The 20,009-nt window shown below is 37.4% G+C and overlaps 1 protein-coding gene across 1 annotated transcript in view; it reads right to left on the bottom strand.

The window, feature by feature from the left end:
- Window positions 1-797: 797 nt before the first annotated feature.
- The window catches only part of LOC126471484 (tyrosine-protein phosphatase non-receptor type 14), a 172,879-nt gene continuing 153,667 nt past the window's right edge, over window positions 798-20,009 (bottom strand). Inside the window, exons 22-23 of the mRNA XM_050099691.1 lie at window positions 10,138-10,214; window positions 798-3,134 (exon numbers count right to left, since the gene is read on the bottom strand). Of these exons, the coding sequence (XP_049955648.1) occupies window positions 3,047-3,134; window positions 10,138-10,214 (165 nt within the window). The 3' untranslated portion in view covers window positions 798-3,046. The remainder of the gene's footprint in view (window positions 3,135-10,137; window positions 10,215-20,009) is intronic.

Genomic DNA, 20,009 nt, shown 5'->3' on the forward strand with positions numbered 1-20,009 from the left:
AGAAAAGAGCAAGCTGAGTTTTGCACAAGCAATACTTTCTAAATCTGTGCTGATTTTTGGACAGAACCTCTTCTGTCTCAAGGAAATTTATTATATTTGAACTCAGAATATGCTCAAGGATTTTGCCTATTGTATATTGGACTTACCTTTTGTATAAACAGGAGTCACCTGTGCTTTTTTCCAGGAACTTCGGACATTGCATTGTGCATGAGAAATGCAAGCTAAGTAAGGGGTGAATGCTGAAGAGCGTTCCCTGTACAACTGAACTGGCATTCCATCCAGACTTTACAAGTTAATTGTTTTTAACTCTCTCAGTTGCTTCTCAGCAGTAGGAGTGCTTATTTCTATGTACTCTGTACTAAGATCAAATGATGGTATGCTCGTATGATTCTCCAGTGTGAATGCTTTTTTAAAAGCAAAATTTAAACCTTCAGTTTTCCTTTTGCTATTTTCTATTGCCACACCAGACTGGTCGATGAGTGATTGGATAGAATCCTCTGATCTGTCTAATGATTTTAAGTAGGACCAGAATTCTGTGTTCAGCAGATGGCATACTGTGAGCAGTAACAAAGCTTCTCACCTACAACTGCCACAGGAGATAGCCACAGACAATCACCCCTAGTTCATGTAAGCAACTTTTTAAAGAAGTCTGTTTTAGGAAGAGGATTACATATTTTAGTACAGCCTTCTTTTATTCACAATGAAATGGAGAGGCAGGATACATGGTTCAGACTTTTAAACACCGAATGATCAAGATTATCTGGACAAAGAGAAAGAATAATGTGTTCACACACTTTTTCTGAATACATAACAGATCACTCTAATTAAAGGCAAGAGCCAAGCAAACATTTTAAATGAGCACCAGTTGCAAACACCACTTCATTGTTCCATGCACAGACCCAAGGATATTGCACCGTCTGTTCTAGTATAGGCTTAGGTAACTGCTAACAATCTGAACCATTGAAACCTAGAGAATATATACACAGAAAAATTACATAGAGGAAACACTGTGCTCAGGTGGTGGACACCCGCAAGCTGTAAAGCATTATCACCTGCCACCAAAGACATTTGACAAACTGTCCTTTTTCCACACACTCATCAACAATGGGCCCCTTCCAAATCTGGCAGACACTGGCATGACATCAATAGAGTCCTACCATGTGGTACGGAACTCACCCTGTTCACCCCATTCAGCTCTTTTGTTGGACTTCTAGGAAAGAAGAATCTGGCTGACCTAGAATGTCAACATAGAGCCTTTGTCATAGGGACCACCAGACATCAAGATGGTAGATGAACTCTCTGGTACCGCGCGCCGCGGAATTTGAATCCCCGCCAGACGTCATGGACGTCGAAGACCCCTAGAGATCTCTGCACCATTGTGCCATATGCTGTGGCGGCGCGCGCGTCCTGCCCCGCATTTAGTGTGAGGGCGCCACAGTGGAACACGTGATTCCAGCGGCCAGTAGCGGCGCTCCCGATAGAGTATTTAAGTGCCTGCCTCTCACTCAACCAGCGAGTCTAATAGTTGCGTGACTCTCGGCACATCGCCTCCACAACAGACAGAATGTTTATCTTTCTTTGTTTTCATTACTTGTGGATGTCTTGGATTCGTTTAGTCTCTGTCACTCCGTTGCTTCTTGCATGTTGTCGTCGTAAGGTCTCTCTCCATCGTCAGTTGTTGTTTTGTGTCCGTCCGTTCCACTTGTTTCTTTGTTCGCGGGCCGCTCTCCGTTTGGTCCCGCCGCGCTTTCTCAGCCACTCTGTGACCGGAACGGTCGCGGTCACAACAGGTTACAACAAAGTCTGTCACCCAGACCACACCTCACCTATGCAACACAATGCAGTGTGATCTGGCCTTATACTTCACTGGCAGAAGAAAATCTGGCATTGCCTAACATCATATTCCATATGCAGTCAGAAGCTAATATCAATTCTGAGTTCTGGCTGGCACGTTATCCAGCAGAGGGCAGCTAAATGTCCACCTGTAACTAACAACACAATCCAGTACCAGGTCAGTATCTCTGTAAATCAGGCAGTTTTCCTAATAAGATTTATGGGGCACTGTACGAAGTCCACAGTTATTGCCACATCCAAAAAGTATTGTGTGGCATTTCGTTGTATCAAACGAGTGTTGGACACTCCTGAAATTTGACATACGCTGTTCATATACACAGCCTGAGACACGCATTGGTTCGCAATAACAATTCGGCTGCCCACCAGTAGTGAATACATCACCTGTGCAGTTGATTCCTCTGTCCCTACACTGTACTGGTCTTGATCCAGATACTGGGGATGTCTTACAGCACATCCCAGTAATTTTTCTTGTCATGCAAGGTTGCCTACCTTGGATGATATGGCTCCAGATACCCACCACCTGGTTTTGATGCTTGGGGATCCACTGGGCATTGAGTTCTCTAACTGGCCTATGCACACATCACTACTGAGCTATCCCATTTTATGCTGGTGCCCGTATAGTCAGTGAACCAAGAATGAAGCAAGCTAACTTCTATGTTGTTCTGACTACTGGCAGCAATAATACAGAATATTTCAGTCAAAGAGAGGTTCACTTATGAGATACAAAGTCTGCAATAATGTACAGGTTGAAAGGGTAATGCAAAGTGTTACAATAATTACCAAAATCTGCCTTTTCTGATGGTTCACAGCACTTGTCAGGTGACAGAATTTCCTGTCAGTCCCAAAAGTTTTGAGATTGGATTAATAAAAACCAGAAAAAAAGATGCAGGTTTTAACACTTCAGGTATTCTACACAGCCTCCCCCCACTTGAGTATAATGCACACAACATTCCTACAACCATGTGGAACTGTCACAAAATTCCTTCTTTGGGATACACATTGGTTTGAACGTCAATAAGTTGTCAAAGCATCGACCCTTCATGTGAAGTTCTGCACTGTGTTGCATTATGGTAGGTACTTATTGATAACACCACGTCTTCTCATTTGTGATGATTTTTTTTTTCTTCAGAAAATAACTATGCAGGTTTTGCATTTGAATCAAGTTGGAGCATGTGTCCACACATTATTGTTTTTATTCAGGAGTCAAGATGTGTAGGACAAACATTGCACACAGTTTTCTCTTCTTCAGACCATCTGGCCACAAAACAATTTTCCAAGTCCTGAAAAAAAGGAACCCTTACTAGATAGGATAAGTGCTAGGGAAAAGAAAAAGGAGGATAAGAAGATGATTATGATGAAGAAAAAAAGATTCACCTCAGATGCAAAAATCTTTTGTGCTGTGAGAAATAGGTAAAAACTGAGATGCCATCACATTACATGAATTAAACAATACTATAACAAAGGATAGAGCTAATTCTGTCAAGCCAAAAGGAGTGGCCCCTAAGATTATGGATGATTTTAATCTTAACAGTGTGCAACAGAATACTACAAATGACTGCACACTGGAAATGTCAACTGGGCCAATGACTCTTACTTTTAAAACTGACTTTGAACAGAAAGATATATAAAGTTAAATATAATATTTTTCCCTGCCACACTATACATAATACACATGGCATCAGTTTTACGAATTGTAAATGAAACTGCACTTATGGAAAATAATTAACAGGGACTAAATGTTTCTTAATATGACTGAAGACCAGAAAAATTTATTTTTCACATATACAAAGCTGCACAATTACAAAAATGTATAAAATTTTTCATCACCACCAATACTTGATTCAGACATATAGCAAATTACTTGTACTACATGTGACATACAAAAAGAAAGAAAGTATACATAGCCACAAGAAACTGTGCATGAAACTTATCAGTTATGGGACAAACCAGTTGTTGATTGATGAGTAAAAAAAGACAAAACTCAACTTGTTTTAAACATACTAGCAACCAGACATCTACAAAAAATACTGACTAATATTTTAAAATGAAACAGGTTTTCATAAGTTATTAATAAGTTTTTAACTGCACAAATCATTAGTTTCACATATTTTTATGATTGCTATAACACACAGAACACACTTCTGAAAATTATATCACAGACACACCGTACAAAAATAGCATATAAGCTAAGGAACACTCACTTCTTGGGCAACATGTAGCCTTAAATCTTATATAAATAAGACTACTTTCATCCTATACACCTGACAATTTAGACTTTATGCAATGGTAATTTTCTTTGTCAATGAAGTTATCCTACATGCACCACCTTCCCCTTCATAAATTAAAATTTTAGCACTTACTTGATACCATATTGCATTCTGAATCTCCCTAAAATAAGATACTTAGGTGACATACCTTTTTTCCTTTATTTTGACTAGAGTTTGTCAGATCGATCTCTCAGTATCTCAAATAACATAATATTCTTTTTGGGGTTTGCCAGCATGTTGTGCCACCTATAAATGATGCGCGAGATATTCCTGATACAGATTTCTGTCTTAGTATTTAATATTATAAGAATGAATATCACTGCCAGAGTTCATTCTTGCAAGTTAATTGCACATTTACATTTTTCACACAGGAAAGTATAAAAGGAAATGCATTTTCCAACCCCCCTATTACATGCCCCCCCCCCTTCCCTCATCAAAAAAAGGGCCACAACACACACATGCAAGCACACGCGCTCGCACGCGCGCGCACCCTCACCCACCCACACACACACATATAGATATTTCATTTTATTAACTGTTTCTTTCTTTCCCTTTTCTGCTTTCATTTAACACAGAAAGATTTGACAAACAGAAATTTTATGGAAGCACAGATCTTAAGAGTATATTACATAGCAAATATTAATATCATTAATACTATAAAACAATCCTTTTGTAAATAATCATAACAGTAAAGTGGGCTTCTCTGACATGTTTGTGCCAGTCAAAGTCAATCGATAATCAGAGAACACTTTTAAAATTCATTTCAATATATCAACAGTATATTGAAGTTAACTTGTTTCTAATGCTAATGTATTGTGCGAATATATGAACTCTTATTGACAAGACAAAAATAAATAATGTACTATAGCTGCTTTTCGATAGGTTTCATTTACAAGTACATTTTTATTAAAAACAGAACAGTATCTGAGCACTGCAATTATTCTCTTAAAAATAGATTCACAAATACTGAGAACAACTACTTGTTTTTGCACTATTTATAAAGCTACAACATTTCATTTGACTCCAGAGGCATGTTACAAGAGACTAGCATAATGGCATGTGCAACACAAGTGCTACAATCTTACACCATGCAGTGTCCCACTACCAATTCTATAGCATGAAAAGGAATAACTGATTGTTCAAATGTTCAACACTATAAAAAATAAATATTTCCTTGCACCTATCTGACTTCAAACAAATCACATTAGAACAATGTTACGGGAACATACCATATCATTGCTTAAAAATAAAGCTATTATATTACCCATAGGTACGGATAATGAAATGAAATAATTAAAACTGAAAAATACTGCACTGTATATTGGCACAATGAGAAAATGCTGATATGGCTTTGCCTTGGTAAAGATAAAGGGGAAAATAACTGTTGTTCTAATAAGTTCATATTTTAATAAGTGCTATAACTGTTGAAACTTACCAATTGCATATTATTTGTAACCAAACTGCAAATTTTTCTCTTGCAGTAAACATCTTCAACACTTTGAAGCCTTTTTTAATTGATGTATTTATTTGGGATTCAGAAACTGACCACAGGAAAAGAGTAACTCAACCCTTTACAGACAGCAACTGTACCAGTACGGGGCGGCCATTATGTCATGCTGCCTACAACTGTATGGGTATGTTTTCACTTTTCTGTATCTGACACTGTATCAGTACGATTGCTCCCTTCTGTGACTGAATGGTGCTGCCATCTGTTGTGAACATCTGGATCTACTTTCATTTTCAGGAAGCCTCGTATACATTCGATCTACGGAAAGTAAATCTGATACTTGCATCGTGCTTTTGTGTTTGGTGAGAATGATGCATTTGAAAGCTTTGAGTGTTGAGAAAATTAGATAAACACTACTAAATGAAGACTCAGTTGTGGAATCTGGTAGTGATTTCAAAGACTGTGAAGATTTCCAGGTATTACCAAGAGAAAGTGAAGATTCATCAAGTGATGCTGAAATTATTCGTGAATCAGGCTCTTCACAGGTGAAAAAGAAGCAAATGGTCAGAAACAGTAAGTACAGATGGCTGACACACGGTCTGTTTACACCTCAGAATTATGCTTTCTCCAATAATAACTCTGGAATGAATCCTCATCGTGGATTAAGTGAGGAGCCTAATAAAAGCGAATGTTTTGAGATTATATTTGACAGGCAAATGATGGGCTGCACTGCTAGTGAAACTCACAACTTTTACAAAGTAGTGAATGAACGATGTCAGAGGAATACATTGGAAAAATAAAAGTGCAAACGAGATGTATCAGTTTTTGTAGTCTGCATGCTGATGGCTCATGTAAAAAGAAATGACTGAACGACTATTGGTTTACAGATTTGAGTGAAATAACATTCTTTTGGTGAGGAATTGGTGAGCTGATGTTAGAAATGGGAGGAGGAAAGGGGGGGGGGGGGGGGGGGGGGAAGGGGCATGATAGGTTCCTCAGATCCCAGGTTTGCGGGATAGGCCTGTTATGAAAAGAAAAGGAATTAAAGATGAAGAAAAAGCTGTTAGAGAGAAGAGGATGAGGTCAACCATAATACATTAGTAAGCACTGTGTCAGTTTCAGTTCAAAGATGATATAAGTGGCAGAAATACAACTACAGATGAACTTGCCTCTTGCAATACATCTTGACCTCTTGCAACACTCCACCCTTCTATCATATCTGAATGGAAGCTGGTACAATGTTTATTAATATACTATCTTTGACGTCCGGTTTCTCACATGCACATATTTCATCACCTTTGCCTCTCTTCTGAGTTGTAAGAGGTGAGTTCCTCTCGTCTTGGGGTTCAAGTGACCCACACTGCCACCATCCCTTTTACGTCATTACCCCACCCACCAATTCGATTCACATCGCTGAACAATAAACCTAGTGATCTAACAGCTAGAAAAGGAAGGAAGAATAGAGATTAAGGTCCTATCAGCAACAAGGCCATTAGAGATGTAGCACAAGCTCTGATGAGGGAAGGGTGAGAAATGAAATCAGCTGTGTCTATTACACAGAAACTAATCCAGACTTTCCCTTACATAATTTAGGGAAACCATGGAAAACCATTACTTGATAGCCAGATCAGAATTCGAACTGTTGTTCTCCTAAATAAAAGTCCAGTTCTTACCACAACATCATCTGCTTGGTTTGGATAACTGGGACTGTTGAATTTTTCTATTCTAAGCATTTCTATTAGAAGAACTAGAAGTGGCATCTCCCAAAGGATACTGGACAGCCGTTTCGAGATGTCTGCTAATCACTAGCCACTATTCTGCCACTGACCAGCTGTTTTGTGTTTTTTTCTCTCAAACAATTTACCAGCCCTGAATTGTAAATATAAATACATGAAATAAAAAATAATGTGTGTTAAACAACAAGAATATGAAACAAGTCAAAGACTTAACAGCACTTTCTCCTACACATTACAGACTAAAAGAACAAGTTAATAAAGCATACAAAAATAAGGATTTTTCAATAAGAATTAGACTTTTTCATAATATACAATGTAATATTTAATTCTAGCAGCTATAATAGCTAAGGCAACTTCTTGGAGACAGAAAGTCCCAGTCTAAGTCTGATGGGTTCTGAGCTTTTCAAAGGCACCTAATGTTACCTCATACTATTTATGTATGTGACAAATACCAATATGAACTGAGACATGCACTTTAGCTAATACAGTAGACCCCCTACGACTCTTGTTGTACCCATTAAGATACGTAACATGAAAGATTCCTTCTTCAGCCTTTATACTTTCATTCTTAATGGATATCTCAAGTTTTGAATTATAAGTGCACTAGTTTCAAGGGTTTTGCAACTGGCTAATTGTCTACCTATGTCAATATCATAGTAAAAAAAAATTGCAATCTTTCAATTATACAAAGAACTACATACAAATGAATAAACTGATGACTTTTCACAGTTCATTTATTTTATGTATACTTAATGAATAAACTTATGCATGTGCCCCTATGACCATTCCTAACACCTGATCATGATATTTGAACTATTTTTTGTTAAAAAACAAGATAAAAGCAGTAACAAATATTAGCTTCCAAATCCTGAAATTTTTATACTGCGTGAAACATCTAAGTGTCTCATGCTTTGGAATACATAACAAAAAAGAAGGGAAATTAAAATGTGATATTCCATTAAGATGAATTTAATTAGAGGAAGACCACTAGCCCAGTTGCACAGAAAATCCACGTTGGAATATCAACAATATTATGAAAAGGGTAGATTGCTACTCACTGTTAAAATGACATGTTGAGTTGCAGACAGGCACAGTGAAAAGACTGTTACACATTGAGCTTCCTGCCAAAGCTGTGTTGAGAAAAGGAAACAAACACACATTCACACAAGCAAGAACACCTCACGCACACGTGACCACTATCTTTGGCTGCTGGGGCCAGACTGTCAGAATGCATTCTAGCCACAGTGGCGAAATAATGGTCATGTATATATGAAGTGTGCCTGTTTGTGTGAACATATGTGGGTTTTCTTTCTGAAGAATATTTTGGTCGAAAGCTCAATGTGTAACAGTCTTTTCGTTGTGGCTGTCTGCAACTCAACATGTTGTCTTTTCGATGAGTAGCAGTCTATCCTTTTCAGAATATTTTTAACCATAATGTAACCTCACCTAATGGAATACAGTACAATGAATTTCCTCTATTGATTAACTGCAAATGTATGGCAGCAAGTGAATCCATGAACATAACAAGTTATCAAAACAACGAAAACATCAACATTAGACATAACACACTCCTCATCCTACTACACATGCAGAGAAATAAAACAAAGTACACTAATGATACATACAACAGATTACAAACACACCCTCACCACAATAAAGTACAAAAGAAACTGGCCAGTAACTTATTTCTTCTCAACAAAGTGTTATAAAAGATTAATAGAAAGAGGAAAGTATTCCACAGCACATGAAACAAATGGCCACTGTCTCAATTATCAGTCATGCAAAGAATATATGTCAAATTATTAAAGTATTTAATATGCACAATGACTGTTTATCAGTTTATTCACATGCAAGTAGTCTCTTGGTAAAATTCAGGGTATTATTTAATTATATCCTTGGAAATGAACTGTATGTTTTACTAGTATGAAATGCCTAAAAACCCCAGCATAATGAAATAAGAAATCCTTGAGAATGAGAGTAACATGTAAAAACTGGGCAAACAATAATGTATGATAAAATGGTACTGAATAAAGGTGGATAGCTGTCTTCCACATTTTTTACTCACAGTTTACTAGCTTCTGATGCCAACACTGCAGCTACTGAATTAGCTGCAGACTCAAAACGTTTTTTCTTTTTTTTTTTTTTTTTTTTACAACATATGATAAAAAGTATTGCACAGCTTGAGAGAGAATTACACTGCTGTCAACACTAAATCTTTCATACACTAGGATCAAAGATATGACATTCAGGATTAAGATCTCTTATGTATCGAAATAAAATGTAAATGTTGGGTTATAAATTACCGACGATGATTGATAACTGTACTTCATCAACTCAAATTAACAATAGCTCATTTTTATCACTAACTGCATAAAAGTGTAAGAGTAATTAAAGTCACTCTACAGAATTAATCAATGGCAAACAACAGAATAATAAGTTAGGAGAGGAATTATTGACGACAGACAACACAGAATCATTCCAAATTAAAAAAAACTATAGTTAAGTACTCTGCTCTAATGATGTGTAAAAATAGGAATACTCATTAAAAAAAAACCCTTATGTCATACACACACATAGTAAAATTAATCTTGATTATTTCATATTTCAAAAAGAATAAAAACTCATACTACAATAATGGATAAATAAATTATGCAATTACAACAATATGTTATACATTTTCTGCAATAATAAATATTAATTGGAAGTGAAGTAGAACAACAGAGATCATTGCTAACACTCTTTGCTATAATTATTGCCGAGCAGCACTTGAAGTGAACAAAATCATATTAGTCGTGAGTGCTTCAGGTAGTATATAAGTAGACTGTATACAAACTTGTATTGAGCAACTGTCTGGACGAGGAGCATTCTCTGATTGCGTAGCAAAGCAACTACACGGGGAATATCCAGCTCCTAGAATTAAATAACATGCCTCAATAATGTTTTGAAGTGGTGAAAAACAAATATTTATATTAAAACAACAATGACCAAAATGAGATTATTATTATTTCACAAATGTTGTGCTTGATACGTATATAAATTCTTAAAATTCATACAGTAGCATATTAAAAATACATATAAACATAAGATTTGTATTGGAGATGAAGAAGGATGGGAAGTTAGCTCTCTGGGTATTAAAAAGCGATGCATATAGACCTACAGTTCAGTGGGCATATCTTTCATTTTTCAGCTCAGAAGAGAGCTATGATAAACACCCTAATACACAGAGCCAGAGGTGTTTCAGAAGATAAGAACCACTTTGGCTCTGAGATTAATCATCTGACAACTGCGTTCAGGAAGAATGGTTCTTTGGTCTGCGACACAAGGTCATAATGTTGAGGAAACTGTGATATAACGCCACTCAATGAACGCAGGAGGGCCAACACATAGTGCAGTTTCCATTCTGTGATGCAACTATGACCAATATATAAATGGTTCTAAAGAGGTAAGAAATGCAACTGGTCTTCTGGACAACGAACAAAATTAAATAAATGTTGTGACCTGTTAAAGATGATTTTGGCGTGAAAATACCAAGAATTTATAAATTTCCTTGTGAGTGTGGCAGCAGGTACATGGGGGCAGTCTATACAAACTGCTGCTGATCACTGTTGAACATCACTGTCAACTGAAGTACAGGAATTTTGAAAAATCAGCAGTGGCTGAGCACAATCTAATAAATAATCACACAAGATTATATTTAAAAATAATACAATTCTGACTCATGCTTCTGACTACTGGGATTCTGTGACTAGAGAGCAATCAAAATTAGACTATGTGATAGCAGCTTAAAATGATACACAGGCTATGCACTTAGGAATGCACGGAAGTGTGCATTTGAAAAAAAAAAAAAAAAAAAAAAAAAGAGTACAGAGGAAGAATTAGCACAGAGTATCATCTGATATGAGTGGTGGCACTGCAAGCGATACTGGACAGTGAGTACAACGTAATCTATGGATGCAGAGGTTGCCATCTCTACATGTGCCAGCAATCTATGTCATCATCTAGCCAACCAGATGCTAACCTTTTGTATAAAAGTGGGAGCCTCATCAGTTTCATGAAAGTCAGACTTGGCCACTAATGAAGCCGATAGAGGCAGTCACTGGGAGCTGACTTCGATGTGGCAAGTTCACCAAGAACTTTTTATCTAAGGGCTCTTTGCCATATGAATATATAAGCAGATAATATTAATGGCACTGCTTAGTGAACTGCACATAAATAGCTGCTTTTCTCTGATAATGCACTCATTGACTTATTTCACCTTCAACATTTTCCTTCATGGTATAAGATACGGAATAAGCATTAAATGAATTAACAAATTACTTCTGTTCTGATACTATGTCCTTGTAAAGCTATTTCTTAATTTTCAGTTGCAACTCGTGTTTCTGATTTTGTTATGTCAGTTCCCAGTCCTGAGCATCTGGATGAAGGGTGTGGAACCCAAAAAAAACATGAACTATATTTTTGTTGCAAGACTTCTGTGGTACATTTTGCACCCTCCGTAGTACAATATTATGCTTTGAAAAACCACCAGAGTAGTCATCCACTTGTATTATCTCCACAGGCATTTTAACACACACACACACACACACACACACACACACACACACACACACACACAATATTTACAATTATGCTGTTGCATGCTTTAAGTAGTCATAAAAGCAACCTTTTATAGTAAACAGAACTGAAGCAGTATGGCCTAGAGGGGTAGTTTCAACAGTCTAAATGTACAGATACTGTTCCTTAAAGCACATTGCAACTAAGCCTTCATGAAGTTTGACGTTGTGTTTAAGTAAAACTGTTTGGTGTGGCTGTGAAGAATGGCTGTAAAATGTTATGTCATGTTTGTGTTGCTGTTGGTGATGGGAAGGAACAGTGAAGGCAAAATTCAGCCTATACCTTACTGCTCTCAAACGGCACCCAATGGACCAAGCCTAAAACCCTCTCTAATGATTAGATCACAGTCAACAACATCACATGTTTTCATTTATTGTGGCACTATCATGAGATTTGCTGAGTATGCTATGGCACTGAAAAACAGTCTGGTAATCAGGAATAGAATGCCACCATGTCTCTACTCTTTATAGGTCAAAATTCTTGCAATCACAAAGATTTGAACTAGTTAGCTTTGTGTCTAAAACATCAACATGCACTAATGACCTCATCTGTGGATGATGATGATGCACTCTTTTGGTCACAATAATAAAAGAAAATCTTTCATTCTATCAGATTTTATTACCTATACTCCTCTTCTTTCAACCTTCCTGATTCTCCAGTTAATTTCTGATCTTCTTAGAGTTAGTTTCCATAACAGTGGATGTAGTAGGTATCCATACATATTATAACAGTAGATGTATGTATGTATGTTCCACATCTAGTCCTTAACCAATGAATCAGTTTCAACCACACACAGTGCACATAATACTTACAAGGAGAGGCCACAATGTTTGGAAAGCAGATTTACTGTAAACTTCGTACACTCATAGTACTCCATGAGGACAACAAAATGTGTAAGCAGTAGCGCATACTTCTCAAGAATAATTGAGAAAATCGCAAGATAATTTCGGATGTCAAATATATACCTGTGAGTGGCTGTTTTTAGCATGAAGAGATGGCAGCCGAGTGGTTAGCGTTCAAGCCCCATAATCGCAGGATCAAGTCCCATTCGTCAGTTTTCTTTTAATTTTCAACACAGTCATTTTCTTTACTATTTATATTACAATTGATATAATGGGAAAAATACGTGTAATTGGATGAACTTTTATTAAATTTACAATGTTTTTGGCAGTCTACAAATTTTTATTATCACAAATAATATAATATTCATAACTATCGACTAGTAAACGACCAAACGCATAAAGTGATACTGAAAATGTATGCTTGTCCGTGTCTTCAAAATTGTTGGTATTTAATCGAAAGTGAATGAGAAATTGCTTCTCGTGAAGATGCTATTAAAATACATTTGATACTGCATGACCAATTATCAGCACCGATATTTAAGGAAATACTGCATTATGCATGGTTTGCTTCCAAATTATCGGCTGAAAGAGAGGTTTTTGAAAATGTTAACGAGATTTGTCTTTCCACGGAAAACCCCAAAAGTTCTTGCGTATGCGGAAACATAGCATTTATTCAACTTTACGTTTTCCACGTTCTTACGAAAAATACCATCCTGCAACTTGTACTCGTAATGTCAAAAGCGACGATTACTTGTACATCTTTCGAAAGCTGCCTGTGCCGGTCAAAACTTGGAGGTAACAAGTCGTTTCGGGCTCCTTCCGGGTATAAGGGATTTCTCAAATCACGGACAAGCATACATTTTCAGTATCACTTTATGCATTTGGTCGTTTACTAGTTGGTAGTTATGAATATTACATTATTTGTGATAATAAAAATTTGTAGACTGCCAAATAGCATTGTAAATTTAATAAATGTTCATCCAATTACACGTATTTTTCCTATCATATCAATTGTAATATAAATAGTAAAGAAAATGACTGTGTTGAAGGGGGGGAGGGAAAAAGAAAAGAAAAGAAAAGGAAAGAAACCTGACAAACGGGTCTCGATCCAGCGATCCAGTTATTACGGGGCTTGAACACTAACCACTCAGCTGCCACCGCTTCATGGTAAAAATGGCCACGCACAGGTATATATCTGACGACCGAAATTATCTTGTGATTTTCTCAATAATGCTTGAGCAGTATGCACTACTGCTTACACATTTTGTTGTCTTCATGGAGTACTATGAGTGTACGAAGTTTGCAGTAAATTTGCATTCCAAACGTCGTGGCCTCCCCTTGTCAGTGTCTGGAAAGAACCACTGTGGAGTTGACAAACGACTACCTCTCAAAGGGGTGGGGAGGGGGTGAAAAAGGAGCGTAGCTCATGAAGCGCAACTAGCCAAACTATATTCATCCAGTGTTTGAGAATGAGAGTACTTAGTGACTTGCAACAAACTTTACACGGAATTTCAAACCTTTACATAACTTTTTCTCAATCACCCCCTCTATAAAATGATGAAAGGAAAAAACGTATATCGCTTACGACATTACTGTTGCTTCTGCAGGAAAACTGCTGCATCAGGTAGACCTTTTAACTTGTTACTTCTTTACTAATGATTTTATTTGCAACACAACCTGCAGACAGTATTCACATATACCACTGAAAGTCCCTGCAAAAATACACCACACTATGACACACAGTTCAGGAGGTATGATGCCATAAACATTGAGATGCATGAAAAACTGCCTCATCATGTATGAGATTTTTAATTTATTACTTCTTTCCTAATAACTATATTCGCAACACATTTTGCAAACAGTGTCCACATATGTTACTGCACGTACCTCTCTGTACAGCATATCAGGAGATATGGCATCATAAACACCACGCTGCGTGAAAATGAAACTGCAGGGTGAAATTCGCTGGAGGTACAGGTGTACAAATACATAAGAAATATGTTAAATATATATGAAATGGGCACATGTGGGCGGATCTATGGTTAAAAACTCCTTCTAAAGCCCTGGATCAATTTCAACCAAAACTGGTACACATATCACTTACTATCTGGAAAGAAATACCATGAGGGTAATAATGAGCAACCTCCTATTGAGGGGGAGAGGGGGATGACACGGTGAGAAAATGGAGGAGGAACAGATAGCCTGACAACGAAGGGGACACAGGAGCTGAATACAAATATGAGGGAGGAGAAGATGGACAGAGAGAGCAGGAAGGAGGAGATGGATAAAGACAGGAAGAAGGAGACAGATACAGATATGATGAAGGAGGAGATTGACAAAGAGAAGGGGAGGAGGAAATGAACAGAGAAATGATAGAGAAGATCAACACAGAGAGGGGAGGGTGAAATGAATAGAGGAAGGGAAGAGGAGATGAACAGAAAAAGGAAAGGAGGGGAGAGGAGAGGAGATTGGCAGAGAAGGGAAGTGAAGGAGACGGACATAGAAAGAGAATGAGGAGATGGACTTATAAAGGGGAGGAGGAGATGGATAGAGAGAGGGGGGAGGAGGAGATGGACAGAGAGAGGGGGAGGAAGTGATGGACTAATAGAATCGGAAGAATACATACCCAGGCAACACCGGGTACTCAGCTAGTTTAGATTAAAATAACTTTATCTAAGAAACTAACACAACTATAATTACAGCTCCCTGTGTTTCCTACATACAGGAAGAACAAAAAATCTAGTGAAGTCTGCTATAAGTTGTGCTTGGCACTTATATATAAACCACCAAACAGTTGCTATAAAAACTTTATTTTGCTGCAACTTATTTTGACTATTTCATTATCATCCAGCAGTTCCCTGTGTGAGATGATCATGAAATACTCAAAACTAGTTGCAGCAAGATTGAGTTTTTAAAGGAGTTTTTTAGTTTTACGTACGTAAATATCATAAATTAAAGTTATTTTTCCATTTTACTTGAACGACAGAAGACAAAGGTATCAGTTCCATGTCCTTGACATAACAAAATGCACTCATATGTTGAAGCTCTCTGACGTGGTGTACCACAATGTCCTATTTAGGGCCCCCTGTTACTTATGACATGCACAAACGATCATTCACTTGCTGTTTCATATGATACAACTTTTGCTCTTTCTGCAGATGATACAAGTATAGGAATAAAAAGTACTATGACTATTACCCTTACTGAAATGGCATCTAATGAAATATTCAGAAAAATCAACAGATGGTGCAAGGCAGATGGATTATCTCTGAATTTTGAAAAGAATCAATACATAAAGTTCAATAATCTCCACAAGCTACACAAACAGTTACTCACACAATGAAACACAAGAAGCAGAAAATGTTAAATTTCTGGAACTACAGATAGATCACAATTTTAATTGGAAAACTCAAAAGCCTGAACTTGATGAAGCACCTCTGTTCAACTATCTTTGCAATACACGTGATTACAGCTACGACTGATTCAAAAATGAAGAGACTAGTTTATTCAATATAGTTTTGTTTTCTAATGATTTGCAGACTCATTTGATGGGGAAACTCAACTAACAAGTAGAGGTCTGCATGGATGCAGATATCTGCGGTAATACATTGCAAATAAAAGACTAAGCTGGTGCAGATATCATCAGGTGTACTAGCAGATTTCTGCAGTAACAATTACTTTGTGGTTAAAATGGTTAAAGGGTAGTGTCAATATTACAATTTTCATCTATTTTTCATTATAAATGATCAATAATAATAATAATAATAATAATAATAATAATAATAATTGTTGTTTAAGTCATTAATATTACTTATTTGGCCCAGAATTACACTATGTTGACTTGAACATGCAGTGTTCTGGACACAGGTGATGCATTGCTGTCATCTGCAAGGGTTAAAGATGGTGACATGGTGATATTCCTCGTTTTCTGCACAGTCACATGTACATTCTGCTTCCGTCATATCAGCAGCTGCATTATGTCTGAGTCATTCTTGTTTCATTTACATCAACAGAGGCCACTTATGTAACTGCTGAAAGTTACCACATAGAGACATGAAGACTTTTCTGTCTGAAAAGACATCTCGGTCAAAGGACATACAAGAAGTTGGAATGTCTTATTCAGGGCACTCAAGTTTGTGAAACTGGACCAACTTTGCACATTTTTCAACTTAATTTTGAAGGAGTACACTCACTGAGCAAAATGTGAATATCTTTCTAGGCTCTATGAAATGCACAAAACAGATGAAGAACAGTTACGGAGCTGAGAGAGAATACCAGACTTTAATTTAATAGCTGTTAACTACCATCCAAAGTTTGGTTTTGCAACATGTCATGCATTGTATAACAACTTGCCAACCACTGTCGGTAAACTCTGAAAATGAATTTCACTGCTACATAGACAATTGAAAATTTGACCCTAGTCATGTGTACAAACCCCCAGACACTAACTGACCTAATCCTTCTCTACACCTCAGCAACATCCAACTTTATTTCTTGGTGACTTCAACAGCCATCATCATATCTGGAGTTACAACACGAATGACATCGAAACTTCCTGTCAGATCAAAACTGTGTGCTGGATTGAGACCTGAACTCAGTCAGGTTCAAGTCTCGGTCCGGCATGAAGTTTCTGTCTGCACAGAAGTTTCATATCAGCACACACTCCACTGCAGAGTGAAAAATTCATTCTGGAAACACCTCACAGGACCTCCACAATATCCTTTCTTCCAGAAGTGCTAGTACTGCAAGTTTCACAGGAGAACTTCTGTGAAGTTTAGAAGGTAGGATATGAGGTACTGGCTGAGTAAAGCTGTGAGGATGGGTCACGAGTCATGCTTAGGCAGGTCAGTTGGTAGAGCACTTGCCCACGAAAAGCAAAGTTTCCGAGTTCGAGTCTCGATCCAGTACACAGTTTTCACCTGCCAGGAAGTTTCATATTAGCAAACACTCCACTGCAGAGTGAAAAATTCATTCAAGGATGACATTAATGGTGAAGTACTTGACTGGATGGAAACAGAAAATCTGAAATTAATTTATGATGCTAAAGACCTGTCTACTTTCCATTCAGTTCACTGGTCTGGAGAATACCGACATTCAGTGCTCAATGATATCCCCCATAGCCAACACAGATCTATTATCTTAGAGGTGGGGATGTCTACATATGTTGTATGATCATTTCTTAAACTGCGATGGAACCTCAAGAACACCAACTTGACTGAGTTGCAAAGCAAACAGAATCCAATACAGTACATCCCTTGTTGGAGTCAATACAGTACATCCCCGGTTGGAATGCAGAAAGTGAGAAATTACAAAGAGAATATGAGAAACATCTGACATGGAACAATGGAATCCTCAGACTATACCCACTCTCATGAGAGAGCCTGGTCTATCACTAGGAAGCTAGATTCATCAAATCCTGCAGCCGAAAGTTAAAAAACCGTCATCAGTTTGAGTGACTTTGTTAAAAACCGAGTATACATCTCCGAGTATCAGGAGATGAGCTGCCCTACAGAGGTCCGAAGTCTCCATTCCATTTCGAGAAGAGGAAACCAAGGTTGCAACCAAAAGTTTGAAATTTGGAAAAGAAGCTAGATTTTCTGGAATATACCCAAAATTTCTGGTTCAGTGTGGACCAGATACAGTAAAATGGGTTACCAACTTCTTCTCAAATATCCAACAAACCGGAAACCTGCCACCTTTGATGAAGGAAACGCAAGTATTAGCCATACTGATATCCAATACAGTTTCCACAAAAGTGGAAAATTATTGTCCAACAGCACTTCTAAGTACCACAAGCTCCTCGAGTGTCTGATCAACAGTAGAATGTTTGCGTAATTAACAACCACATCCTTACAGAACAAGCAGGATTCAGACCATGCAGAAGTTGTAATGACCAGGTGTTCTCTCTCACTAGTTATATAGAAAATGAGTATGAGAAGAGATCAGTAAATGCGGGTATCATTTTGGATCTATCAGCAGCTTATTATACTGTTTGGCAAGAAGGACTTATTTTAAAATTGAGTATTATCCCATATCATAAGCTTGCAGCTTACATGTCACCTAAGCAACAGACTGCAAATTACAAACCAGAAGTCAGATTCAAAGGTGAAGTCTTGACATACTGCAGTATACCAAAATACTACCTACGAACAACACAGGGTACTACTGCCAAGAGCTTTCAACCCGCTTCCCTCAAATTTGGTTTCCTAAGTCAAAATGAGAAATAACAGTCTAAAAAAAAACTTGCTGGTATCTCACGGGGACCTAATGCTCATGTTTTAAGATCCATAGCCTTAGCCCTATCATACTCTGTTGCTGAATATTGTTCTTTGACTTGGTTCAATAGTGTTGACAATCAAGCAATGCAAATAATTATAGATGTATTCAGAGCAAACACACTATAGCTTCCTGTTCTCAGCAGTATCCCACCTCCAGCTCTAAGAAGATCAGAAGCTCTGCTGCAGGTCTTGAACAATATTCAGAAGAAACTCAGCTGCTACCCATTCACTGAGATATTTCACAAATGGAACATCAGTGCTTGTGTCCGAAAAAAAACTGTCATGGCACACAGCAACCATCCTCATTGGATCCTCTTTCAGGGACAACCATTAATGGGAAATTCAGTGGCGGCAGCCATAAGTAGTCAACAAACATCTAGTTAAGAAACCTTCCATGCAGATACAAGAGTTTGATCTCACCAGATAGCAATAGACGATCACAAATCTGATTCGAACCAGACAAGGCAGATGTAGTTATTTACTGTACAAATGGGGATAGGCTGGTTCTGAAAACTGTGACTTGTGGTATCTGCTTACAGTCCACCCATCATATTGTTGCTGACTGTCCTCTTCATGCGTACAAAGGAACAATAATGGACATCAACCACGTGTGGGATGTGGGTGACTGAATGGATCAGGGAACTAGATCTGGAGATGTAAGATTGTATGAATGTGTGATTACGTACATTTGTAAACAAATGTTATTTATATGGACTTATTTTCATCATATGATAAATAAATAAAATGTAAATTTGATAAATAAACTACATGACTAACATTCAACAGTATAAAAGATATGATAACAACTTCTAACATGAATTCATTTGACTTAGTAATGTTGAAAAAATTTCTGCAAAAATTTCAAAGCAGCAAATTCAGTAATTGTGACACAAAATTGCAACTTAAGGAATGTATCAACAATATGATAGACTATGTTGCATTAAAATGTGGTCATGATCATATCCCCAGTC

This window comes from Schistocerca serialis, chromosome 3 (genome assembly GCF_023864345.2).
Source record: "Schistocerca serialis cubense isolate TAMUIC-IGC-003099 chromosome 3, iqSchSeri2.2, whole genome shotgun sequence".
NCBI classification, from domain to species: Eukaryota; Metazoa; Arthropoda; class Insecta; order Orthoptera; family Acrididae; genus Schistocerca; species Schistocerca serialis.